Source organism: Dama dama, chromosome 1, assembly GCF_033118175.1.
Source record: "Dama dama isolate Ldn47 chromosome 1, ASM3311817v1, whole genome shotgun sequence".
NCBI classification, from domain to species: Eukaryota; Metazoa; Chordata; class Mammalia; order Artiodactyla; family Cervidae; genus Dama; species Dama dama.
The window spans coordinates 56,840,467-56,867,736 of NC_083681.1; the positions used below are offsets into that span (position 1 = coordinate 56,840,467).

The 27,270-nt window shown below is 39.0% G+C and overlaps 1 protein-coding gene across 1 annotated transcript in view; it reads left to right on the forward strand.

Annotated features, from left to right (window-relative positions):
- BBOX1 (gamma-butyrobetaine hydroxylase 1) overlaps nt 1-27,270 on the forward strand; it is a 59,432-nt gene that overhangs the window by 10,667 nt on the left and 21,495 nt on the right. The window contains exon 3 of the mRNA XM_061151014.1: nt 12,480-12,678. Within this exon, the coding sequence (XP_061006997.1) occupies nt 12,480-12,678 (199 nt within the window). The remainder of the gene's footprint in view (nt 1-12,479; nt 12,679-27,270) is intronic.

Consider the following 27,270-nt stretch of genomic DNA (forward strand, 5'->3'; position numbering starts at 1 on the left):
ATTCATGAGTTCCCCTTACTTGAAGAATAATCATATTATAATCCCAATTAAACACTTGAGAGTGACTCAGAAGGAATTATTGCCATGAAAAGGATTTTACTCACTCAGACATTGATTTGAAGTCTGGGCTAAATTTTTTCTACCTAACAGATAGTTTTCTTTAAATAAAACTAAGGAAGGCATGTAAAGACTGGTCAACTTTGACCCTAATTTCAATCAGGCCTGTAAAAATGTTTGCTGAAGCTAGGATGATCAGCAAACTTGGGGAAAAGTGATGGGTTATCTACTGGTTAGTTAAGGATCATTACCAATGAAGACACCAACACTCAGCAGATATTTTTCATGTATAAACCTCAATACTTGGATGAAAAAAAAAAAATTCCAGACCCAAATTAGATACAGTCTCATGACCATATGAAAACAGATAATATTAATAAGGAACATGGGGGAAGGTATCTGAAGAGAACCATGTGCTCATAAATGAGGAAGCAGAGTGTCTAAGCTCTGACTTCAAACAGGCATGATGGAAGAGTCTGGGCTTCCCCAGTGGTACCAGTAGTAAAGAACCTGCCTGCCAATGCAGGAGACACAGAAGATGTGGGTTCAATCCCTGGGTCAGGAAGATGTCCTGGAACAGAAAATGGGAACCTACTCCAGAATTCATGCCTGGAAAATTCCATGGACAGAGAAGCCTGGTGGGTTACAGTCCATGGGGTCGCAAAGAGTTGGACATGATTAAGCATGCATGCACACAGGAACAGAAGTGTCTAGCCCAAAATAGATTGATTAATCATAATCATTATGGACAAAACAGGGGAGGTTATAAAGTGATTTACTTGGAGCGATAAGAAAAAAGGAGGAAGATCAGAGGGAAGATGAATCCTCTGATGGGAGTAAATGGTCTTAGCTAATCCTGCTTCACAGACAGTCTTTCCTGTCTTGGTTGATGGCAACTCCATCTGTCAGGCAGCAGGGTCAACCACTACTATTCAACATAGTGTTGTAAGTCCTAGCCACAGTATCAGAGAAGAAAAAGAAAGAAAAGAAATACAGATTGGAAAAGAAGAAGTAAAATTCTGTTTGCAGATGACATGATCCTTTACATAGAAAACCCTAAAGACACCACCAGAAATTTACTAGAGCTAATCAATGAATATAGTAAAGTTGTAGAATATAAAATTAATACACAGAAAGCTCTTGCATTCCTATGTGCTAACAGAAAACAGAAAGATGAATTAAGGAAAAATCCCATTCACCATTGCAATGAAAAGAATAAAATACTCAGGAATAAATTTACCTAAAGAAACAAAAGACCTATATATATATAAAACTATAAAATGCCTATGAAAGAAATCAAAGATGACACAAATAGATGGAGAAATATACCATGTTTGTGTATTGGAAGAATCAATACAGTGAAAATGAGTATACTACCCAAAGCAATCTATAATTCAACGTAATTCCTATCAAGCTACCAATGGTATTTTTCACAGAACTAGAACAAATAATTTCATAATTTGTATGGAAGCACAAAAAAAGGAAGCTCAAATAAATAGCCAAAGCAATCTTCAGAAAGAAGAATGGAACTAGAGGAATCAACCTGCCTGACTTCAGAATATACTACAAAGCTGCAATCATCAAGACAGTATGGTACAGGCACAAAGACAGAAATATAGATCAATGAAACAAAATAGGAAGCCCAGAGATAAATCCACACACCTATGGACATCTTATCTTTGACAAATGATGCAAAAATATACAATGGAGAAAACACAGTCTCTTTAACAAGTGGTGCTGGGAAAACTGGTCGGCCACCTGTAAAAGAATGAAACAAAAACACTTTATAACACCATACACAAAAACAAATGCAAAATGGATTAAAGGTCTAAATGTAAGACCAGAAACTATAAAACTCTTAGAGGAAAACATAGGCAGAACACTCTCTGACATAAATCACAGCAAGATCCTCTATGACCCACCTCCCAGGGTAATGGAAATAAAAACAAAAAGAAACAAATGGGACCTAATTAAACTTAAAAGCTTTTGCACAAGGAAGAAAACTATAAGCCAGATGAAAAGGCAGCCTTCAGAATGTGAGAAAATAATAGCAAATGAAACAACTGACAAATAATTAATCTCCAAAATATACAAGCAGCTCATGCAGCTTAATACCAGAAAAATAAATGACCCAGTGAAAAAGTGGGTCAAAGAACTAAACAGACATTTCTCCAAAGAAGAGATACAAATGGCTAACAAACACATGAAAAGATGCTCAACATCACTCATTATCAGAGAAATGCAAATCAAAACCACAATGAGGTACCATCTTACACCAGTCAGGATGGCAGCCATCAAAAAGTCTACAAGCAATAAATGCTGGAGAGGGTGTAGAGAAAAGGAAGCCCTCTTATGCTGTTGGTGGGAATGTAAACTAGTACACTGCTCTGTGGATAAATGTGGAGATTCCTTAAAAACTGTAAATAGAACTGCTGTATGACCTAGCAATCCCACTGCTGGGCATATACACTGAGGAAACCAGAATTAAAAGAGTCACACGTACCCCAGTGTTCATTGCAGCACTGTTTACAATAGCTAGGACATGGAAGCAACCATCGTTCATCGGCTGATGAATGGATAAGAACGTTGTGATACATATATACAATGCAGTATTACTCAGCTGTAAAAAAGAACGCATTTGAGTCAGTTCTAATGAGGTGGATAAAACTGGAGCCTATTATGCAGAGTGAAGTAAGTCAGAAAGAGAAACACCAATACAGTATATTAATGCATATATACGGAATTTAGAAAGATGGTAATGACGACCCTATATGCAAGAGAGCAAAAGAGACACAGATATAAAGAACAGACTTTTGGACTATATGGGAGAAGGTGAGGGTGGGATGACTTGAGAGAATAGCATTGAAATATGTATATTACCATATGTAAAACAGATGCCCAGTGCAAGTTCAATGCACAAAGCAAGGCACTCAAAGTCGGTGCTCTTCTCTGGGGCAGCCCAAAGGGATGGGGTGGGGAGGGAAGTGGGAGCAGGGCTCAGGATGGGAGGACACATGTACACCCATGGCTGATTCATGTTGATGTATGACAAAAACACCACAATATTGTAAAGTAATTAGCCTCCAATTAAATTAATACAAATCTAAACTCTTCATTATCTCTTATACCACACACCCAACATGCCAAGAAAATCTTCTAGCCCTATTGCTAAAACAATACAGAATCTATTAGCATCTCACTATCTCCTACACCAACCCTCTGTCTGAATTAGCAACATATACCCTCTTTCTCCCTTCTTTTGCCCTACTCCTTTGCTAATCTTCCTTCTTCATATATTTAAGCATTGCTAGGCACTGAGCTCAGTGCTTAATATGTATTGCTGTATTTAATCCTACCAACAACTTTACAAAGGCAACATTTTTACAACCTTCTACACATGAGGAAAATGACGTTGATAAAATTAATTAGTCCAAAACAAAAGAGATGAAGAAGTAATGGAGCCAAGATCTTACTGAAAAGCATCTGCTTTATTAGATTCCTTTGTCATCCTTCTCCTCTTCTGTGTGCTTGTAGCAATTTGTGCCAGCTTCTCTTTCCACGCTGGGCTTCCCTGGTGGCTCAGTGGTAAAGAGTCCACCCACAATGCAGGAGACGCGAGTTCAATCCCTAGGTGAGAAAGATCCCCTGGAGGAGAGCATGGCAACCCACTCCAGTATTCTTGGCTGGAGAATCCCGCGGACAGAGGAGCCTGATGGGCTACAGTCCATAAGGTCACAAAGAGTCAGACACGACTAAAGCAACTAAGCTCGCACACATGCTTTCTCTGTGCCATTGCCATTATTGCACTCAAAGGCCAATGTCTGTGTATTTGACTGTCTGCCCCACTAGAAAATTGGAATCAAGAGAAAAAACTAATATTAATAACAGGTATCATTTTTCGAATATCTTCCATGCATTATAGAATTGTACCACGCGCTGTTCTCCGTGCTGGGGATACAGTGATGAACAAAACAGAAAAAGATTCTGTCCTTAAGGAATTTGCTTTTGGTAGAGAATGAGATCACAAAATTTATGAACTTATTTATACCACATCAAGAGACGATAAGAACACAGATACAGGCAGGTTGTTCGATGTGGTGATGGGGGTGAATGGAAGTCTCTTCTGAGTCCTTCTAATTTTTACTGAAACAGGAAGCAAAGCTGTAAGCAAAGCATGAGTAGAAGGAGGAAGTGTGGGAAGACTGAGGATAGAGAACATGATAAACAGTCAGCTAAGGGAGTATGGGATAGAGTTAACTATAGATTAAGGAGTATGCAATAAAATTGGTCATCATGGTATGTTTTCATCCAGCCACATTCAGCTGCTCTGGTTCAAGTGCAGTTAGGTGTGCTATGTCAAGTTCTTTCAAGATACCATCTCATTTAAATTTCCCTGCAATCCTGCAGGTTATTTCCACCCTGTATTTTCCAGGTAAAGAAATTGAACTGAGAGAAGATATCACTTTCTGAAGGTTATGCAGACAGAAAGTGTCAAAATTCTGACTTGAATCCAGATCTGTCACCCTCAAACTTTTGACACTAAGTCCCTATCCAATTGGACCTGCATCTCATTTCTACATAAGTACTTAGTACATTCTCAGTGAACTAGCTTTGGAAATGAGGACTTGGCTGAGGGGCAATTCTTACATGTTTTGGCTAACTGAAAAGTTAAACTGAGTCAACAGACTTGAGACTGCCCAAACAAGGTTAATCAGATTTAGGCTGCATGAATAAAAATGTAGTAGCGAGCCCACTGTGTAGGTATGGCCAGAGCACACCTATAGTATTATGCCTGATTTGAGACACCCAGGCTGTTATAGGGCATCAGCAAACCTGAAAGCATCAACCAGAGGAGAGCAGAGAGGATGGTATGGGGCTTGGGAGCCATAAAACATAAAAAATATGGGTGAGGAAGGGGATATTTATTTAGCCTTAGAAAGAAAAACTCAGTTCAGTAACTGTCTTTATACCTTCTCCAAGACTGCCATATTCTGTGTGATTCTGGAGCACTGAATTAGCACCTCAAAGAAGGTGACAGAGATAGATGTGACGCTGTATAAAGAAAAAGATTGTGTCATTTGGAGCTGACTAGAACCAGAGTGGATTGCTCCATCGGGAGACATGTGCTGTGCAATTAAAAGCCATCAAGAGGGTGTTCTACAACTTTTTCAAGGATGTCAAAGGGGTTAGCTAAAATAATGACAGAGGGTAAAATTGAATTTTCAGTTTGCACTGCCAACTCGAAGGAAGTCTGAGATATTAATCTTCCTTCCTGACATCCTTCAGTGCTTGTTATCCTTCAACAAATTTTTTTCTGAATATCCGGAGTCCAGTTCTTCGTGTAGTAACCCAGCTCTAACTTAACATCAGCTGTGTAATATTGCATCACTTACCTAAGATACTGATGCCTGTCTCATCTATAAAATGGGAACAGTACTAGAACCTCTATTATGGGGTTGTTGTGAGGATTACATGCGTCACTCCATGTAAAGTGCTTAGAAAGTGCCTAGTGTGTTAGCTTCTGTTTTTGTAAATGTTTATCACACTGTCCTTTAGTGCTCTTTCATAATTTCCTGTGTTTTCTTTTTTTCCAACTGTGTGGTCACTCTTTTCATAGGGCTGAACATATATAATATACCAGGTACCTAATAGTCCAGAACAAAAATGTGTTTCTCTTCTTTCAAGCAACTTATAAACTTGTTTATACATTCTCAAGGAGACTTTTCAAGTTTGGCGAGATCATCACCTACAGGAAAGGTTTTATGGATTTATCTATCTTTTAAAACGCTAAAGGGTGCTCAGATACTGTCTTCTTTTGGGTTGCTTCATCATTAGGAAATAAGCAAATATTTTATTTAGGATACAGAACATAGTAGTCTTTTGAAAATCTATTGAGTGTCAGCCCTGCGCTTTACACCAGCAGGAGAAAGAGTTAGGGGCAACAGCCAGGAGGAAATAAAGATAAATGACAGGATCCCTGTAGTTTGCAAGGAGCTTGCAGTCTAGTGAGAGAGAGAGAGAGAGATGAGGACCCACCTAGCCCACCCTTGCTTACTTTTATACTTCATCTGCGACACCCACGTCTGTCTAGGGTGTCCTAGCCTCGGTGACTTTGAGTTCCTCTGATAAGCTAAGAGATCACCCCTCTTCCTATTGTCTTTCCTATTTGGACACTTTCTCTGCCCTTTGCATGACTGACTTCTCTCACCCCTCAGGATGCAGCTTAAACAGCATCTTTTCAGTTAGACCTTTCTTATCTGCCATGTCTAAGTAGGGTCTCCATCCCACTTCCAGTGATTTTTTTGTCAATATACCCCATTTGTTATGCTCATAGCACTCGCTACAGTGTTTAGTTTTATGTATTTATGTCTTTGCTTCCTTATTTATTCACCTTTTCCCTCCCAAGGGCAGCGATCACATCTATTTTTATGCACTAACACATTCTCTTTCACATAGCCAAGGCTTTCAACAAACACGTACAGAGTAAGTGAAAGATCCTTTCAGCACACTGTGGTGAGCACTGGGACTGAGCTGTGTATGGTGCTGGGCACCACAGAAAACAGCCATCCTAGCCCAGTCTTGCAGACCCCAAAGGAGGGCCTTGCAGAAGCTGTCACGGCCGCATCAGTGCTCCTCAGCGCTCTTCTCGTACATGCCAACAGCTTCCTATCACAAGCCTGCCATGCTCCTGGAGGGTCCTCTCTGCCTAAGGGAGCCTGCTTGACCAACACACAGGGAAGGCCAAGAGACCCAGGAATGAATCCCCAGAAACAGCTCTCAACCAATAAGCGGTGGGTATGGGTAGCCTGTGCATCTCCGCTTCCTTGCCTCTGGGTAGGATAACTCTGAATCTGAAGTATAGTCTACAGCATTGCCATGAGGTCCAGCAGTGCTGAGTCCCGGCTGCAAAACCCTCACCTGTTCACCTGAAACTGTCACAACACTGTTATTTGGCTATACTCCAATATAAAATAAAAAGTAAAAAAAAAAACAAAAAACCCATCCAGAGGCCTGCTTCCCTGTTTTACTTCCCCATCTCCTATTGGTGCCTCCAGGGAGACCTCCTTAGTAAATTGTTGTTTATTTGCTCAGTCGTGTCTGACTGTTTGCAACCCCATGGACTGAAGAACGCCAGGCTTCTCTATCCTTCACCATCTCCCAGAGGTTGCTCAAACTCATGTCCATTGAGTTCATGATGCCATCCAACCATCTCATCCTCTGTTGCCCCCTTTTCCTCTAGCCCTCAATTTTTCCCAGCATCAGGGTCTTTTCTAATGAGTCAGCTCTTTGCATCAGGTGGCCAAAGTATTAGAGCTTCAGCATCAGTCCTTCCAATGAATATTCAGGACTGATTTCCTTTAGGATTGACTGGTTTGATCTCCTTGCTGTCCAAGGGACTTTCAAGAATCTTCTCCAGCACCACAGTTCAAAAGCATCAGTTCTTTGGCACTTCATGGTCCAACTCTCACCTTAGTAAGTTGCTTGCATTCAAATCCTCATCTTAGGGTCAGCTTCTGGAAGATTTCAATCTAAAAGAGGACAAATGACCAAGATCTTGAAAGGCAGATTGAGTTCACTAGACAAGAGACAAGGATGCCCTTTCCAAAGAGGGCAGCAAGTCCTTAGTACAGAAAAGAGAATCAAAGCCCTATTTCCACTCAGGTGCCTTTCCTCTCCTGGGGGTCAGATTTGGTTTATGGCTGGGCCCCTGCAAGATATCTACAGGAAAAGATAGTAAGCCATCAGTTGATCCTCAGCACATGAGATGAGCTGTTTCAGACAGTTGTTTCAGGCACAGTTCCGTACAGGTGAACAGAAGGTCCTAGATTCATGAAATAACACACTGTAACCCTGCATACCGCATTCATGAATCTTCAACTGAAGAGCTTCTTTGTGTCTTTTCCTTTTTTGAAATACAAGTCAGGATTCAGGAATGTGAGGTTTAACCCTGAAAAGCAAGCCTTGTACAAATGGTTCCTTGAAAGCCAGCATGTAGCCTGTGCATAAATTTTATGATGTGTGAAGCACATGTTCAAGGAAGTATTTATTAGTAAGGCCATAAGTTAAATTAGAAAGGGTGGTTCATGCCTTAAATATTCCGTCATTTTCCATACTGTTTATGTATCCAGACCCAAGTGTGAAATTTAAGTTTACTTTCAATGTATTCACCTGACAAATGATTTCTTCTAGGCCAGTGTGTTTTCATATGGTCTTTGGTGGTGAGGTTTCGTGGTTGGGGGAGATTGGGAAAATGCTTCCAAATTACCTTTTCAGCATCAGAGTTTCTGTTCAGATATCATAGGATCTACACATAGATCATAGAATGATCCTACTGGTTGGATTTATTAAGATGAAGTTTATTTCTCTTGGAAAACTAGAATATTTTATATTGAGGATGTTATGATGAATTTGGAAACTGGTTAGTCACAATGTTTTCCTTGAAAATTACACTTGGCATTACTGAGTCTATCAGTGGCTCATATTAGGACACAGATTCTATGATGGACTGTGGCCCTCGGTCACTGATTTTTGCAAAGCGGCTGTCTAGGCCCACCAAAATATGAGCTATAGTTGGAACACTATAAACTTTGTAGAACTTGAAAGGTACTGTGACCAATCCCTGATAGTAAAATCCTATGAATGTGAAATTATTTATAGTACAGATTGATGTTTATATTAACAGCCTTGCTTTATCTTTAGTCTTTATGTGAATATGGTTAACATTCCACATGTAAAGAATAACATATTTATTGAAAGAATATAATTCATTCTCTATGAGTTAGATGAGAATATTGGATATTGTGTTTGTATGTGTTTGACAGCATGTGTGTGTTACTCTATAACAGGAAAACGACTCATGTAGAAACAAAAATTCATTAAAATATGCTATAAATATATTTCGATGTATATAGTGTGTACCCTAAGCAGTCCTTCTTGAATCCACAAAGTGTTCAGAATACAAAAGTTTTTAAAACATTTACATCTTGTGAAAGTGTTTTTTTCCATCTCTATTTATTACATTTCCCTGCTATGCAGTCACCAAAACTCTCTGGAAAGTGATAATGGCCTTAAGTAAAACTACTGGCATGGATCACTGACTTGTATTGGCATAAATTTTTTGAAAAGAAGCTAGCTGATTTTTAAGCCTTGGTTCATTTCACAAAAGCAGTGAATAGCAATGTTGTTGTAGAGTTGTGCCGTGAAACCTAGCTGTAAAGTTTTTTCTGCATTGAAAGTCCTGACTGGGAGCCAAGGTTTATCTTTAAACACTCATGCTTGAACATGTCCAGACGAAGTGTTCCTAATTGTAACTTGCCCTGCTTTACTTTTCATCCAGAAAGGAGATTTTCTGTGTAAGGGATAGAGTAAGCTGTGAACATTCAGACACAGGATTTAAAAATACATGTGACAACAGTATTTCAAGGCATCAAATGTTTATTTTCTGCGTAGTTGCTAAAATTACAGACTTTGGAATTAGTCACCTGAAATTGCTTAACTAGCTCTGCAAATCATTAGCTGCTAGACTCAGCTCTCTGTTCCCTTCTCTGTAGCGTGGGAATACTGAAACAATCACAGTATTCCTATGTATATTTATTATGGATTTTCAAAAATAATGTATGGAGAGCACCTTGGATTGAAGCTGACTCTAGAAAGTATTCAGCAAATACCAATTGTTATATTATGTATTTTCTTAGTCTACTATGTGCTATGCACTATACTAGACTCCTTGCATAAACTCATTGCATGGTTAACATATGACCTTCAAGGCAAATATTAGTATGGTTATTTTATTAGGGATGGAAGATCAGATAAAAGACAAAGAAACAAGCTGGTAAGGGGCAATATGATGACTCAAGTCCAAGTCTCTTTAGCTCCAAGTTTTTTATTCTATTCATGTCCTAGTTCATATAGTATCAATTACATGTGGCTATTTAAATTAAAATTTGTGTGTGTTTGCTCAGTTGCATCTCTTTGCTAGTCCATGGACTGTAGCCCACCAGTATCCTCTGTCCATAGAATCTTCCAGGCAAGAATACTGGAGTGGGTTGAGATTTCCTACTCTAGGAGATCTTCCCAACCCAGGCATCAAACGCGTGTCTCTTGTGTCTCCTGCATTGGCAGGCGGATACTTTACCACTGTGCCACCTAGGAAGCCCAAATCAAAGTTTAAGTCAGTTTAAATTAAATGAAGGAAAAAACTCAGTCCCTCAGTTCCACTATCGATATGCCAGGTCTCAATACCCACATATTGTTAGCAGCTACAGTACTGGATGGTACAGAAAGAAAATAGTTCCAGCATCTCAGAAAGTTCTACTTGACAACACTGCAGTCTGGACCATACTATCTCTCCAGGCTGATTTTCTCTCAATAAGACATGAAATTTTTCTTTTAAGTATTATAACAAGGCTCATCAATAAATTACTTAACCCTTTGTAATAAAGACATCACACATTGTAGTACATGACCATGTAGACCACAGCTAATCCATCTAGCAGTCTATACAGGAAAGAAAAATTTGCCCTTAGCCAGATTATTACAGTGCCCAAGATATGAGAACTTCTCAGCCATAGTTTAGATGATCTTTCTATCCAATAATAAGAACCTATAGTGATGGGATATCCTAAAGTCAATGTGAAAATCTCATCTACCTCTAATGCTCTATGGACTTACAGTTTTCATTTGGGGCTAAATAAAGTTGTTTTCAGTATTTTTTAAGATTCTAGGTATATTCCACTTAGGTGTAAGGTTTGGAAAGAGGAGATAGTGATTTATCATTTTTCTCTTTAACACTGATACTTTGCCCAGGAAACTTTTCTCTTTATGGGAAGCCAAATGACTTTTCTATCCATGTAGCCAATAAGCAGTATTTATGACATTTATCACCTTCTTTTCACAGGCCTTTATGATGGGTATCAAATATTACAATCTGGAGACTGTAAATGCGAAGGGCAAATAGGAGTGGCAAAGCAAAAAACCATAAAATCCAATATTCAAAAGTCAAGCAGATCTCCTCTTGAACAGAAGTTCTTTCATATAAATCCAACTCTTGTTAGAGAGCAGAGTGGTACAGCACAAGCATGCTGGGCCCATAAAAACCAGCTCTGTTTGATTTTAGAAGAAATAGCTGAGGCATGAGGGACAGACATGGGGAACTTCATGTGTTTAAAAGAATAACTGGCATCATAGAAGGAGCATTAATGAGGGATCAGAAGATCTGATATTTCCACAGTATCTTCAATGTACTTCAACCATAGCATCCAACAAATTGTGTACTTTTGTTTGGTTTGTCACCTTTGAGTCTGTCTAATCCATACTGTTGTAGGTGGCTTATCTTCACTATCTTACTGCTTTTATTTATTTATTTTTATCAATTTTTATTATAGTTACTTTACGACAGATTGTGTTTTAATGGTCACCTTCCATGTCCAAGTCTTCCATAGATAACGAGTTCCTGAAGATTTACTGCCTGGTGGCTAAGTCGGTAAAGAATCCGCCCGCAATGCAGGAGACCCAGGTTCGATCCCTGGGTTGGGAAGATCCCCTTGAGAAGGAAATGGCAACCTACTCTAGTATTCTTGCCTGAAAAATCCCATGGACAGAAGAGCTTGGTGGGCTACAGTCCATGGGGTCGCAGAGTCAGATACAACTTAGCAACTAAACCACTACCACCAAACACCACCATCAGGCTTATTGAAAAAATAAACCAACAAAAAATTATTGGGTAGCTAATAGAATCAAGAAAGACCAATAATGTGTTTTACACCCTCCACCCTCCCAAAAAAATTATGAGTATATTCCAAATTGTTCTAATCTCATTGTTACCACTTTAATCAGCCTGCTCTGGCAAAACAACATGGCCCATCTTTTCCTCTCAATGGACAGCTTTTGCTGACTCCCATGAACAAGTTGACCCCAGAGAAAGCTTCTTATCAGTTGAAATAAGAGAAAGGAGGGGCAGTTCCTACCATGGCAAACACCGCCCACCCGCCCAACCCCCAGGGATAGGCATAGGCTATTCTAACACATCATTCTCATTTTCTCTCTATTTGGAATTGAGTAATTTAACTTGGCTGTTAAAAATGCACAGTATTTCAAGGTTATTTCTAAGCAATGTCCAGGCAGAGAAGCCCTAAGGACATAAGTATCAAGAACCATCCACAAGATAAACATTCTCTTGACAAAGTGCTATAGTGAACACCAGTCATGGGTCTTGCACACTGGCAGGCAGAAAGCCTGAGTACACTGGCCTGGATCCAGGGAAGAAGAGCTGGTAATTTGGGCATTTCTAATATGATTGAACTTTAGTCTGTTCCGTGATAGATCAAAGGTCAGCTTCAATGAACTAGTTCCTTCTCTGAAGTTCTCATTGTATGTTAAAACCGTGTTTTTAACACTGGTTTCTCCTTTTTCATAACTCACAGAGTGTCAGTACTGGGGCTCAGAGTTCCAGCTGCCTACTCTGGATTTCGAAGATGTTTTAAAAGATGATGAGCACGCATACAGGTGGCTCTCCAGCCTCAAGAAGGTTGGCATCGTGCGACTCACAGGAGCAGCTGACAAACGAGGAGAAGTTTTAAAACTCGGGAAAAGGATTGGTTTCCTTTATCTCACATTTTATGGGTGAGTCACCAAATAGTTGGTATTCTGCCATGACAGAGAGAGTTGGATATATTTTTCAGGCAGGGGACTCTTTTGATTGATGATATAAAAATGTCTACACTGTTTTGAACGGGAAGCAAGATGAGAGTCTAAAAAGTGGGATTTCTCTAAGCATGACTGGAATGACATCAGACACCAAAGATACGGTAGTTAAAGGTGGAAGATTCATTTACTGAGGGCACCAAAACAGAATGTCACAGACTGGGTGGCTTAAACAGCTGAAGTTTATTTCCTCCCAGTTCTGAAGGCCAAAGTCCAAGATCAAGGTCTTCGCAGCTATGGGCTTCCCAGGTGATGCAATGGTAAAAAATCTACCTCCAGTGTAGGAGATGCAGCAGATTTGGGTTTGATCTCTGGGTTGGGAAGATCCCCTGGAGGAGGAAATGGCAACCTACTCTAGTATTCTTGCCTGGGAAATCCCATGGACAGAGGAGCCTGGTGGGCTAACACTCCACAGGGTCACAAAGAGTCAGACACAACTGAGTGACTGAGCACACATGTACATTGGCAGGTGTGGTTCTTGGCGAACGCTCTCCTCCTGACTTGCAGTTGGCCACTTTCTCACTGTATCTTCATATGGCCTTTCCTCTGGGTATCTGCACTCTTGGTATCTCTTCCTTTTATAAAGACATCAGTCCTTTTGGATTAGGGCTCCATCCTTGAGATTTCATTTAACCTGGAGTTCCCTGTCAGTCCAGTGATTAGGACTCCACACTCTTACTTTAGAGGGCCGGGATTCAATCCCTGGTCCAAAAAAATAATATTTCATTTAAACTTAATCCCTTCTTAAAGGCTCTTACTCCAAATATAGTCACATTGAAGGTCAGCACTTCATCATATGAATCTGGGGAGGACACTATTCAGTCCATAACAGGTGAAGTAGAAGACTATTTCTGCAATATGTTTTAAAAATATTCAGCTTTACAAAAGTGAAAGTTTATTAAGTTTTACCTCCCAAGGGTTGGTGCAAAATGAAGTTGGGCCCTGAGGAAGTGAAACCAGCCAGTAGATGTGTTAGGTAAAACTAACGAGCAGAAAATTAAGTCTACACACTTTAGCAAGTAACAGGAAATATTATAATCGATTTTAACTTTGGAACAAGAGGCCATTTGCAAAAGAATTGCCTGGAAGGTAACATTAATTATGGATAATAAAACACTAACAACGGGAAACACTTATCTGGAAGTGGGGGTATTCATTAGGGTAAGCCTGTCATTTGAGATGAATATACTTATTCCTGGGCTCAGAGTAGAGGGCACTAAAAGCAAAAAGGACTTTCAAAAGGCAAAGGTCGCAGGCCGGTAGCACACAGGCAGTATTCAGATGTGTTTTGTTTGGCCCACATAATGTTGAAAGAAAATGAAATTAGTCATCTCCCATCAAAAACTGGGAGAGTTTACATTAAATATGGGTCTGACTTTTCTTGAAAAATCAAATATAGCAACAACTGAGCTTAACCCCCTGCTTGCCAATAACCTGCAGGATATTAAAAAAAAAAAAAAAGGCTGAATCCTGAAGTGAACACATTCTCACACTCCAATTTCACACATTCTGTCCCCACTCCTGCCTCAGACCTGCAAGTCCCTGCCAGTCTTTGACTTTGCCCCTAGGTCAGCTAATCGAGGGCAAGACCTCATCTGCAGGTAATCAGAAGGTCAAAAATCTTCAATCAGACTTCTCTGGTGGTACGGGGATGAGAATCTGCCTGCCAATGCAGGGGACGCGGGTTTGATCCCTGGCCCGGGAAGATCCCACATGCCATGGAGTAACAAAGCCTGTGTGCCACAACTACTGAGCCTGCACTCTAGAACTGAAACCATGGAGCCACATGCTTCATCTACTGAAGCCCGAGTGCCCTAGTGCCTGTTCTCCACAACAAGAGAAGAAACTGCTGTGAGAAACTCATGCATCACAACAAAGAGTGGCCCCCATTCACTGTAACTAAAGAAAAACCCATGAACAGCAGTGAAAACCCAGAGCAGCCAAAAATAAAACAAACTAAAAAGTTTTTAAAATATTCAGTTCCCAGTGATTTGAACAAATTTATTCATGGCAGAAGACTATCATGTTTAAGCTTGAATTTCCTAGTCTCCATTCCTACCCCAGGAAGTTACTTTTACTATCAGCAAGTTTGTTGTACAAAATTTTTATCTGTTCTACATCTGCAAGAATTGAAGGTGCCTTTAGAGATAACTAACCAGGTCTGACCCTGCTTTGCTTCCGAGATCAGATGAGATCGGGCGCATTCAGATGATAAAGAGTTTGCCTTCAGTGTGGAAGGTTCTATCCCTGGGTTGGGAAGATACCCTAGAGAAGGAAATATTCTTTCCTGGAATTGCACTCCAATATTCTTGCCTGGAAAATCCCGTGGATGGCAGAGCCTGGCAGGCTACAGTCCATTGGGTCGCAACGAGTCAGACACAACAGAGTGACTTCACTTTAGAGATAACAGCAGTTAAAAGAGACAAAGGAGAAAGAGTCTTGAATTTATAAAGAGCTTCAACTGTATTATTTGTTCTTTATTTTTCACAGCTTTTTGAAATAGATGTTATCTCTGAGTTCACTGAAGAGGAAGCTGGGGCCCAGAAAATTAAACTATACCCCCAAGGTCCTACAGATAGTAAATAAGGAACCAAAGCTAGAATCTGGGTCTGTTCAAGCCCTGGGCTTCCTAATCTACCTCACTAGCAATAAAATATGAAGGAAGAACATGGAAAAGATGCTTTCAGGCACTGGAGGTAAACGGACCACTTCAAAACCAATGTTGTTTTACTTCATTTTTACTTGCTGACACCAGACTTTTGCATTGAGGCCAACACATTTCATAATTTCATTACAGTGGCCAAATTTGGGGGCTCTGTTATGCTTGCCTAACTTCCACCCCCATCCATCACACTAAGGGTCAGATTCTTAGTCCTGATTTATGACTTGTGTTTTGTTTTGTTTGTCAAAGTCTTAATAACTCAGCCACTGATCTCATATTAAGCAATTTACTGGAATAAATGCTAAAGGTTTGTTGTCAACAAATAGACTTCCTACTACTATTCCACCTCCTTTGTCCAAGATCGTTGCATCTGACCAAATTGTGTGTGTGCAAAGTCATCTCCGACTCCATGCAAGTCCCCTATGGACTGTAGCCCTCCAGGCTTCTCTGTCCATGGAATTCTCCAGGCAGGAATAGTGGAGTGGGTTGCTGTGCCCTCCTCCAGGGCATTTTCCCAACCTAGGGATCGAACCTGCATCTATTATATCCCCTGCATTGTCAGGCAGGTTTTTTTTTATCACTACCGCCACCTGGGAAGCCGCTGACCAAATAGGTTGCCTACTAAATCTCCCCTACAGCAGCTTTCTTCCCTATATCTCTCCAACTATACCACACTCCAGGACATGACTTTCTTTCTATTTTACTTCTTCTTCCACTAATAATAACCAAAATCTCTTTTATTTGTTTTTTATTTTTGGTAATTTCTAATCCTCAACTTCAAGAACTTACAGAAAACAGTTTTGCTGTTGCTGCTCTTGTTGTTTTAGCTTAGATTTTGTTTGCTTATTTGCTTTGGGAAGGGGGTTGTCAACAGAATGAGAAAACTGAATGTTTTCCCTAAAGTTATTTGCCTCTTCTATATTGAAGTTAGGGTAACATGAGATTTTTCAAAAGGAGAGATATTTAGGACAATGTTTCTCAACCTAGGCTGCACAGTGAAATAGCCAATTAAAAAAAAAAATCTGAGTCCCATCTCCAGAGATTTTTTTTTTTTAAACAAGACTTGGATTTGGCCTGGGTAGCAGGAATTTTAAAACTCAGCAGGTGATACTCATTTGCATCAAAGGTCTAAAGCCTCTGGTTAAGAGGAAGGGTAGTTCAAGAGAAGGCAGGTCTCGGTTAGAGCTTGGGTTCTTTACAACCTCTGCATTCTCACAATTACGTAACTAAACAGCAGTTGTCATGTTCTTCTTGGTACTGTGGTAATGCCTGGACATGACTTAACTTTATAACATAATCAGTAGCTGCCTTATACAGAGTCTCTCCCTTTCATATCTTTATTTCTCTACTGGCCTTACTCTTGTTTGAAAAATAACTGGTTAGTGAGTGAACAGAAAGAATAAATGAAGGCAATAAATAATGGAGACGAGGGACTGCCAAAAGTACGATTGGGACAGAGAAAGGAAAATGGGGAATGTTAAAGGTAAACTTTGCTTTCCGGGTAGATTTTTCAAGGAGCCTGGTTTCTACTCTTACTAACATGCCAAAAACAATAATAGCTTGCTACTTCACACTTGCTTGCCTTGGGAAAGTAATACCCACCTAGTACTTTTCCTTTCAAATAGGGTTACTAGTTCAGAAAATTTGAATTGCATGGGTCTAAACTGAGAATTATAGTATCTGATTTTGGGTTCTGACTGTCATCTCCATTCTTATATGATTGGCTGGATAAATAAAAATAATAGATTCCAGAACTTTGTGTAGTCTTAGTATGTAGTAGGCAAGGAATAAATATTTATTGAATAAATTCTCACCTAGGTTTAAAAGGACTGTAAAGCAGTAGATGAATGCAATAATTATTAGAGGATTTCATAATTATAAAATTATATACACCTAAATCAAAATGGCAATAGCTTTGAGGGTAAAGTTTACATCATGTTCCAGATGTGTATTTCTCAGATACTTGTCATTTTTTTAACTGTGCATCATCTAGGTGATATTTTTTCAGGTAGCCATGTGAAATGCTCAGTAACCTTATTGCCTTAATGATGAAATCTTTCCTGGGAGAAAAGAATAAGATTTGGTAAAGAAACTCCCATTATCAGTTTTGTCAAATATATATATATATGTGGAGCAGTATGTAAAAAGATAACATTTTCAGGAGGATTTAAACATTTGACTTGGAGCAACATAGTTTTTACAAGTAAGGCCAAAAACCTCATTCCATGTCCCTGACGCCCACCCCAAAGGAACAAAAATAGCTGTCTGGATCTTTTCTTTATTGAAGAAATTATCTGAATTTATGACATAATTTAACCCAATGGGAAATAGTCATTGTAAATTACACTCCACTGCCACTGTCAAGTTAGAATAAAGCATTCAAGGAAGCATCCCACAGAGTAAATCTGAAAATAAGTATAATCAATCAAAGAGAATGTCTTGGTTGGTGGTATTGTCCTACACATCCATGCAACAATTGAATACTTTGCCATGTGCAAAACATCACACCAGCATTTTGTTCTGAGCCAGATTTGGGTTACTACTTATGCAAAATTATCTTTGGCGATTCTTGTGTGTGGTGGTGGTGGTTTAGTCTCTCAGTTGTGCCCAACTCTTGTGACCCCATGGACTGACTAAATCCTTGCCAGCCTCCTCTGTCCATGGGATCCTCCAGGCAAGAATACTGGAGTGGGTTACCATTTCCTTCTCCAATTCTTGTATGTGGATTAATGTAAATAGTTGAGTTGACTTCATCTAGATAATGTAGAACAGTAAGCGAAAGTCGCTCAGTTGTGTCCAACTCTTTGTGATCCCATGGACTATACAAGTCCATGGAATTCTCCAGGCCTGAGTACTGGAGTGAGTAGCCTTTCCCTTCTCCAGGGGATCTTCCCAACCCAGGGATTGAACCCAGGTCTCCCACATTGCAGGTGAATTCTTTATTAGCTGAGCCACAAGGGAAGCACATAGAGCAATACATATCTCATAAGACCAAGGAATAAACTATCAAGGAGTCCTTGACTTTTGGCATTACAAATGAGGGAACAAGACAGGCAATATATGCCAACAGTAGTTAAAAGGTAGCACAGAGCTAAAGGGTGGTGCTCTCCTGGTCTGCTGAAAGCACGGTGATGATGGGGTGATATTCAGCTATTAATATGGCAACTGGAGAGAAGGAAGCCAGGGCTCCTCAAACTTACACAGGCTACCAGTGTATAAATAGGTGTGATATTGATACATACATATTTAATTACAACTGTATAATTCCGTACAGCTCCTTCTCCCCACCACAAGCCAACTCAACATATATGCAAACCATGCAAGGGAACAACCACAGCATAGTTCTTTCCTCACTTTGCTAGGATTACTTTCCCCCCTTCCTACTTCACCTTCTTTCTGGCGTGCACCTCTCTCACTTTTCCATCTCCCTGCCTTAATCCTGTCTACAAACAACCTGTTCCAAGTCCTCCTCTGTCTTTGGCTCCTTTTTGGTCTTTCATGCCCTTCTTGCTTGGCCTACTCATCTTTCTCTTCCTCTCTTCTAACCACCACTCACACTACATCTCCCCTTGCCCTAGCAGCCTCTACGACTCTAGGGAAGAGAACCCTTTTCCCAGCCTCAGCTCTACCAGCACCTCATGCTCAATCCTGGGCATTATAAGAAAACAAAATATTAATAAGTATTTTATTACACTTCCTAGGAGCCAGTTTTGCATTCTGAATGGCTTATCCAGAAAAGAGAGTTGAAAAGTCTCCTCTCTCCCATATGTTCATAGCATCTAGTTAGGCACTTTTCTGTTTCCTGTAAGAGATTCCATTTTTATGGATAATGCATATAGTGTAGAAAAAAGTGAATTATTCTGTTGTAAGATATCACTACTGCTTGTTGGACTGTAGTAATGTTTGCTGGTCATTGTCTTTGAAACTGTAAAATATATGACAACACTGAGAAATTCAGATGGTCTTCCCTAAAAAGGCAAAACCATAACCTGAGAGTTCCTTCTCTAATTAGTTGGACAACTAATGTGTGTGTGTGTGTGACAGAGATGGGATAGGGGAGGAGGATTAAACATCGTATCTTTTAAAGTGTTTACCGTGAGCATCGTGTGTTAACTAGTTATCTTGTTGTTACTACTAGCCAGGACAACCTTTGACAATAAGTTTATCTCATTGCCATTGCTACTGTCGCTTTGAACTTCTTGCAGGTAGGAATGGTGGCCTGATCAGACCACCATTTTTCTCTAGAACTAGCTTGGTGCCTCACACACATTTATCTCTCAGGAAATGTTAATGAAAGGGAATGTAAACTATGATGTTAAGGAATTCCATTGGATCAAGACATCAAAAATTCTTTTTTAGCATTATCAACATTTATCAGTCCTCTGTTAGGAAATTAACCTCATGAACAACTCACCAGAAGGTCAGGCAGAAGAGAACACAAATTTCAACCTTAGCTAGCAAGATTTCTTTCCAGATCAGAGCCCAGAAGTTCAGTTCTTTCTTCTTCCTAATCTTATTTTCTAGCACAAGCAAGATGCAGTAACACATGCAACAAGGATTAGACTAATAAGAATAATAATACATTTTTCTGGAACAGTAACATCAGGAGTAAGATAAAGATGGTAAGAAAGAGATAAGAGAAAAGAAATTTCTGGATTTTGGTGGTAGCCAAATTTTATCTTGTGGAGACAAGCATGAAAGTGATATAAATATTGAATAAAACTTATAAGATTACAAATTGTAGTGGAAAAATATAAATATTTTGAAACACTTCATTTCAAAAAGTTTAGGAAAGAATTAAGGACTGAATACCCCAGACCATCTGTATTGCCTAAGTGCCCAGAGAGCTGCCCACAGGACCAATAAGGAAACAGAGCTTAATCATGGCTTCACCACCGCCTATTTGCAGGTGAGAAGCTGGTCTAAACTTATGTAATTTCCCACAGTTCTATCATTCTCTTCTAGCAAGAACTTGTTTCTCTTTTCTAAGGGAGTGTTTTAATACCTATTAGGCTCTTCGAGGCCTTTGGATGAAAAGTTGCCGGAAAAAATGTAAAACGCTACTCTTACTGCTGACATCTGCATCTGCATGAGTGCCTTGCATGCAGTCTTCATCAGATGAATCAAAAAATATCAAACAGCAAATGTTTCTATTGGGCTGTTTGTCAAATACACCAGCCAGGCCAGTTAAGAATTAGCAATATTGAAATGGCCTCTGGGGAAAACAAGTATATCTCCCATCCAGCATTCACTGGATTTCTGCTAGCATTTCTGTAAGCCAGCCCAGCAGCATTTCACACATTAATTTGTTTTAGAGATTGAGGATGTATGAGTGAAAATATGATATTCTTTGGCATCTGGCCCCTTAGAAATAACTCCTACCATTAGTACTCCCTCCAAATCTGACTTTGAAACAACTACTTGCTTGATGTACATGTTACTAGAAAACATTTCTAAAGTGTGGGGACTGAACAGGGAAAGGAAAAACAAGTTTACCCATTTTGCTGAAGTTTCTAGCCAAGCAGTTGCTTCAGGAAACCACACAACCCTTCTTGAATAAAAATGGCTTCTGAGTTAGAAAAGACCAATCTAGAAGCAATTCAGACGTGAGAAGAAAACAAAGAAAACTTGTCTGAGTTCTGAATTGAGTTGTGATTTCATCCTAGTTTGTGAAAAATTTGCACTGAGATTTCTTAGTGAGTTGTTTTAAATTTAGCACAGTATTTAAGGATGGGAGGGAGGGTATTTAAAATGTGTTCTCTTCTGAGTATTAGGGTTTCCTAAGCAGGAGAGCAGGCTATGTTCTTCCAGCCATTGTGAATCCCGGTTTGTGTTATCAGCCAAGCCTGAGTCCCTGGAGTTCCTTCTGTAATATTAGGTTTTGCAGTTAATGCCAACAAAACCACTTGAGTGTGAGGTCATCTCATGAATGAAAGGAAAAATAATTTCTGTGTCTCATGCTCCTCTAGAAATCACTTGAGGAAATTTATAAGCTACCCTAATAAAGCGGTTGCTTCTCCACAAGCCCTCCGATCCCCGTTACCTCCTTGCTAATACTCTATGATGTCAAGACCGGCAGCTGCTGTTACTGGGATGCGAGAAAATAATTTTCCATTAAGCACCTTTTATGTGCTAAGTATTGAACTCCATGCTTTACGTCATGATCTTGAATCTTGACACTTCTGATAAGAATCGTTATCCCCATTTTAAAGGTCAGGAAACTGAAGCAGATCAGTTGCTAACTCAGGTTTGCTTGACTCAGCAGTCTGCAGTCTTGCCTGTACACCATGCTACTATGGTGGTTTGTTGTTATTAACATTTTCTCATAGTTTCTAGTGCCATAATAATCGTTGACTATCAAATGTGGCTTCTACTCATATTGCAAGCCCAGAGGCAGGGAAGTAATTTGACAGGCTTATGTGGAAAGTCCTCAAACTAAACCATAATGACAGCATCAATATTCATTCCCTTCTCCTCTATTAAGCTCAAATTATAGCCAACTGTTTATGCAAAGGGAAAATGACAATTGACAAAGAATCAGATAACTTGTTACAAGAAAAGATTAAGTTTATATTTTAATCTTTCACATTATTTATTAAACTATCATCCAGTTCTTGCTCTGGTGAAATAAATTAAGCAGTTTTCCTCCCCCCAAGCCCCCAAAAAACCATTAAATATGCTTAATATGGAATTCTGATAGATTTTTTTGCAATGGACTGCAATTAAGTTTTTCATAATGAAGGCCTTTTGAACTTTGGAGCAAATTGCTATAACTGTTTATGTTTTTAAAGGTAGTTGTCATCTTCCTATCATTTATGTGTGTTCAGTCCTCAGTCATGTCCGATTCTTCATGACCCCATTGACTGCAGCCTGCCAGGCTCCTCTGTCCATGGGCTTTTTTTCAAGCAAGAATATGGGAGTGGGTTGCCATTTCCTCCCTCACAGATCTTCCCGACCCAGAGATCAAACCCTCACCTCATTCATTGGCAGGCAGATTCTTTACCGCTAAGCCACCTAGGAAGCCCATCTTCAACTTGATTGCTGAGAGTATTATTAACCTTTAAAAATAGATTATAAAAAAAAATACTTCTCATGGTAGAATATAATATGGATAGAGAAAAATCACATAAAACAAATGTATATTTTAAGGAATTACTAAGGCAAACACTCTTAAATACCATCCAGGTCAAGAAATAGAACACTGGCAGCCACTCTACAACCCACCCACAAGTCCTAACCAATCACAAACCTTCCTTTTCTCCCCCATGTAATAGCTCCCTTGAATTTTAAGGTATTCACTACCATATTCACTTACATATTTTTCTGGTTTAAAGTATGATCACCCCAGTGTGACTCCCTTATCACTAAAGTTTGGTTTCCCAACTTTTCAGTTTTGATGTCTTTTTTCCTTACCTAACAATTGATTCTATTTGTAAATATAAATTTGTTGATCAGCACCAGTGCTATGTCAATGTATTTCTATTCACTTTAGTTGCCTGAAGCCCATTCTCTTGTAAATTTCTCTGGAAGAACTCATGGGAACAATATTCTCTGAATTCTTGCATGTTGAAAGCAGCTTAAGAACTTTATACTTGAAAATCAGCTTGGCTAAATATCAAATTCTTGGCTTATAGCATCTCTAACATGTCCATATGATTTTATTAGTAATTTCTTTTCCTTATAAGTAATTTGGTATTTCTACCTAGATCCCCTCAGATTTTTTCTTTCAAGAGTATTGATTTTACAGACTATGTCTTGGTGTTGGTTACTCTGAGACAACTTTTTCAAAGAGTGTTTGGACTGATCTTTCAACGTAAAGTGTCAAATATAATTTTTTTAATTTTAAGAATTTTTTAAATTGTTGTTTTTAGAACTTGCTGTCTTTTAATTTGGGTTTCTTCTTTTGAGGACATCTATTATGTACATATTAATCTTCTTTGCCTATCCTCTTAATTTGTTACTTTCTCTCCAATACTTCTTATCTCTTCCCTTTTTTGACATTTAAATTCTTCTCCTTTTCATCCTTTAGCTATCTAAAGGCATTATTTGTTGTGCTTATTTGATCTTGCATTTCTTCTAATTTAGCCTTCATTTTAAAAAAATTTTTTAATTTTTTCCTTTTCTGAGTATATCACCCCATTTTTAGTTTCTAATTCTTATGTAAGCTATTCTTCCATGTAGTGTACCAAAGTTTTCTGGATTCATTAGAAGTAACTATATGTAGAAAACAAACTAGAAATAGGGATAATTATATTTTATGCTCATCTTTTGGGGTCATATCCTTCTGGTACATATTGTCTGCGGGTATGCTATTTTGATTTATTCTTTCCCTTTAAAAAACAAATATGAAACTAAACCTTAATCATCTCTATGTTGCTCATTTTTATAAAAAATTTGTTTTCTTAATGGTTAAAAGGGGATATGATTCAGAAAACTTTTGTAATTTATTGTTTTATGTAGATTTCACAATGATGGCTGATAATATTCTTCTTCTCCTTCTCCCAGTCCTTCTCCTTTCCTTTCATCCAGATCTTTTTCCTTTGTCCCTGTAATATTCATTTAGGGTCTTTTTCTCAGAAGGGAGCTTTATCATAGAAGGGAGTTTGGTAAGTTTTTAGAGTTTATGGGGCCCAGACTATTCCAACTCCTTACCATAGACTTCTTGTATTCAGCCATGCTGGAATGTGAAAATTCTCTCTCAGACTTAATTGTCGTTCTCAAATTGCCCTACTGCACTTTCCACTGACTTTGTTTGTGATTTGGAAATTTTCCAGAGCCATCAGATATCTAGTTCCTTCTCTCTGCTTCCTCCTACATAATTGGTGATACCGTGTATTATGGCTTTGGAGGGTCCATCTCTATACCCTAATAGAATGAGATTTTTTTGTAAGACTTTGCAGGGCTATAAGGGAATCAGAAATGTGAAGGGAAGCCAAGGAGCAAATCCTCTTGGTCTAGCCCAGTTGACATCCTCTTTCTCATCCTCTGATAGACCATATTCTCTCCCTCCACTGGGCCTTCTCATAAGCTATTTTTTCTAGCTGTGATGACCCTTATCAGTTCAGTTCAGTTCAGTCACTCAGTCATGTTCGACTCTTTGCAACCCCATAGACTGCAGCACTCCACGCCTCCCTGTCCATCATCAACTCCCAGAGCCTACCCAAACTCATCTCCATTAAGTCGGTGATGCCATCTAACCATCTCATCCTCTCTCATCCCCTTCTCCTCTTATCTTCAATCTTTCCCAGCATCAGGGGCTTTTCAAATGAGTCCACTCTTCGCATCAGGTGGCCAAAGTATTGGAGTTTCAGCTTCAACATCAGTCCTTCCAATGAACATTCAAGACTGATTTCCTTTAGGATGGACTGGTTGGATCTCCTTGCAGTCCAAGGGACTCTCAAGAGTCTTCGCCAACACCACAGTTCAAAAGTATAAATTCTTCGGTGCTCAGCTTTCTTTAGAGTCCAACTCTCACATCCATACATGACCACTGGAAAAACCATAGCCTTGACAAGATGGGCCTTTGTTGGCAAAGTAATGTCTCTGCTTTTTAATATGCTGTCTAGGTTGGTCATAACTTTCCTTCCAAGGAGTAAGCATCTTTTTATTTCATGGCTGCAGCCACCATCTGCAGTGATTTTGGAGCCCAAAAATATAAAGTCAGCCACTGTTTCTCCATCTATTTGCCATGAAGTGATGGGACCAGATGCCATGATCTTAGTTTTCTGAATGTTGAGCTTTAAGCCAACATTTTGTCTCTTCTCCTTCACTTTCATCAAGAGGCCCTTTAGTTCTTCTTCACTTTCTGCCATAAGGGTGGTGTCATCTGCATATCTGAGGTTATTGATATTTCTCCTAGCAATCTTGATTCCAATTTGTGCTTCATCCAATCCAGCATTTCTCATGATGTACTCTGCATATAAATTAAATAAGCACAGTGACAATATACAGCTTTGATGTACTCCTTTTCCTATTTGGAACCAGTCTGTTGTTCCATGACCAGTTCTGTTGCTTCCTGACCTGCATACAGATTTCTCAAGAGGCAGGTCAGGTGGTCTGGTATTCCCATCTCTTTCAGAATTCTCCACATTTTATTGTGATCCACACAGTCAAAGGCTTTGGCATAGTCAATAAAGCAGAAATAGATGTTTTTATGGAACTCTCTTGCTTTCCTGATGATCCAGCGAATGTTGGCAATTTGATCTCTGGTTCCTCTGCCTTTTCTAAAACCCAGCTTGGATATCTGGAAGTTCATGGTTAACATATTGTTGAAGCCTGGCTTGGAGAATTTTGAGCATTACTTTGCTAGTGTGTGAGATGAATGCAATTATGCAGTAGTTTGAGCATTCTTTGGGATTGCCTTTCTTTGGGATTGGAATGAAAACTGAGCTTTTCCAGTCCTGTGGCCACTGCTGAGTTTTCCAAATTTGCTGGCATATTGAGTGCAGCACTTGCACAGCATCATCTTTTAGGATTTTAAATAGCTCAACTGGAATTCCATCACCTCCACTAGCTTTGTTCATAGATGACCCTTATGCTTCTAGGTAAATCCTACCCAATCTTCATGTCTCTACTTGATGGTCATTTCTTTACTCTCATAACATCCTGTAAGTTAACTTTGGAAGATAAATCACACTAATTTGTCTTCCCCACAGACTATCAATTTCATGAGGTGCAAATACCAAGTCTATTCAATTCTGTATCCTCAGTTCCTGGCCACTAGTAAGTGCCTAATAAATAGTACTGGAAATATAAGTAACTGGAGATCTAATGAGTGACTACATCCAGGAAGTCACATGTGGAAATGTCACAAATATAGTTAGAAACAATAAGCAATAGAATATTCTTTGGATGGTTAACTATACAACTTTTTAGTTTATTTTAACTAGAAGAGCATTTTCCATGTTAAAATTTAAAAACAAAAAAAAATACATGACCATTGTATTTTTGACCCAGTGGGATATATAATGATGTTCCAAAGAGGACATTCTTTCTTAATCCAACCAGAAGAACTTGCTGTATTAGAGGCTATAGCTGCTAGGGACAAGAAATTTAGGTGGCAGGTTTAGAACATCCCTTCATATAAGTACTACTTCAAAAAAGAAAAAGATTACAAATGAATTCAGCTTGATTTTCCAAGTATGAGCCACTAACCAAAAGAGTATAAATTCATCACCAAGGGTATAAAGAAAAAAAATCTACCAAAAGCAAAATTTCAGTATTCCATACATATTGAAGGATTCAAATTCATCACAAAACACTATTAATATTATGAAATACCATGGTATCTATGAATGGTCATTTAAATTAGGGTAAATCTAGTAAATTAGCACTCAAACCAATTTCATGAAATACTGTCTTAAAATCATGACTTTAATGTACAGAAGCTTTTAACAAACTCTTGAATAGATGAAAAAATATAAGGGAAAGTTCTAAGTATTAATAAATGTTTAGAATGACATGAACAGCTCAGTGAAAATACACAGGTTTATTTAATGCAGCCTTTGGCAAAAACAGTATTATTTGTTCAGTGACAATTACCTGCCCCAGGGCAATGCCAACCAAGTCTATACCACTGGATGTAGATGCTACACTGAGCCTGCTTCCCCAGCTTTAGAACAATCTGGTCCTCCACTTCTATTGCATCATAACTCCTGATAATCTGCTTTAGTTGTTTCCTTACTTAGAATTCGAAGAATATGTCACTAATGAGAGGTGCTTTTGTAGGTACACCCTAATCTCATTAAGGCCCACAAGTGGGCTTTTAAAAAATGCTTTCTACATAGGCCAATGGATCATGTTTGCATTTATTTCTACTGTGTTTTATTGGAGATTTGGATTTGAAAAGG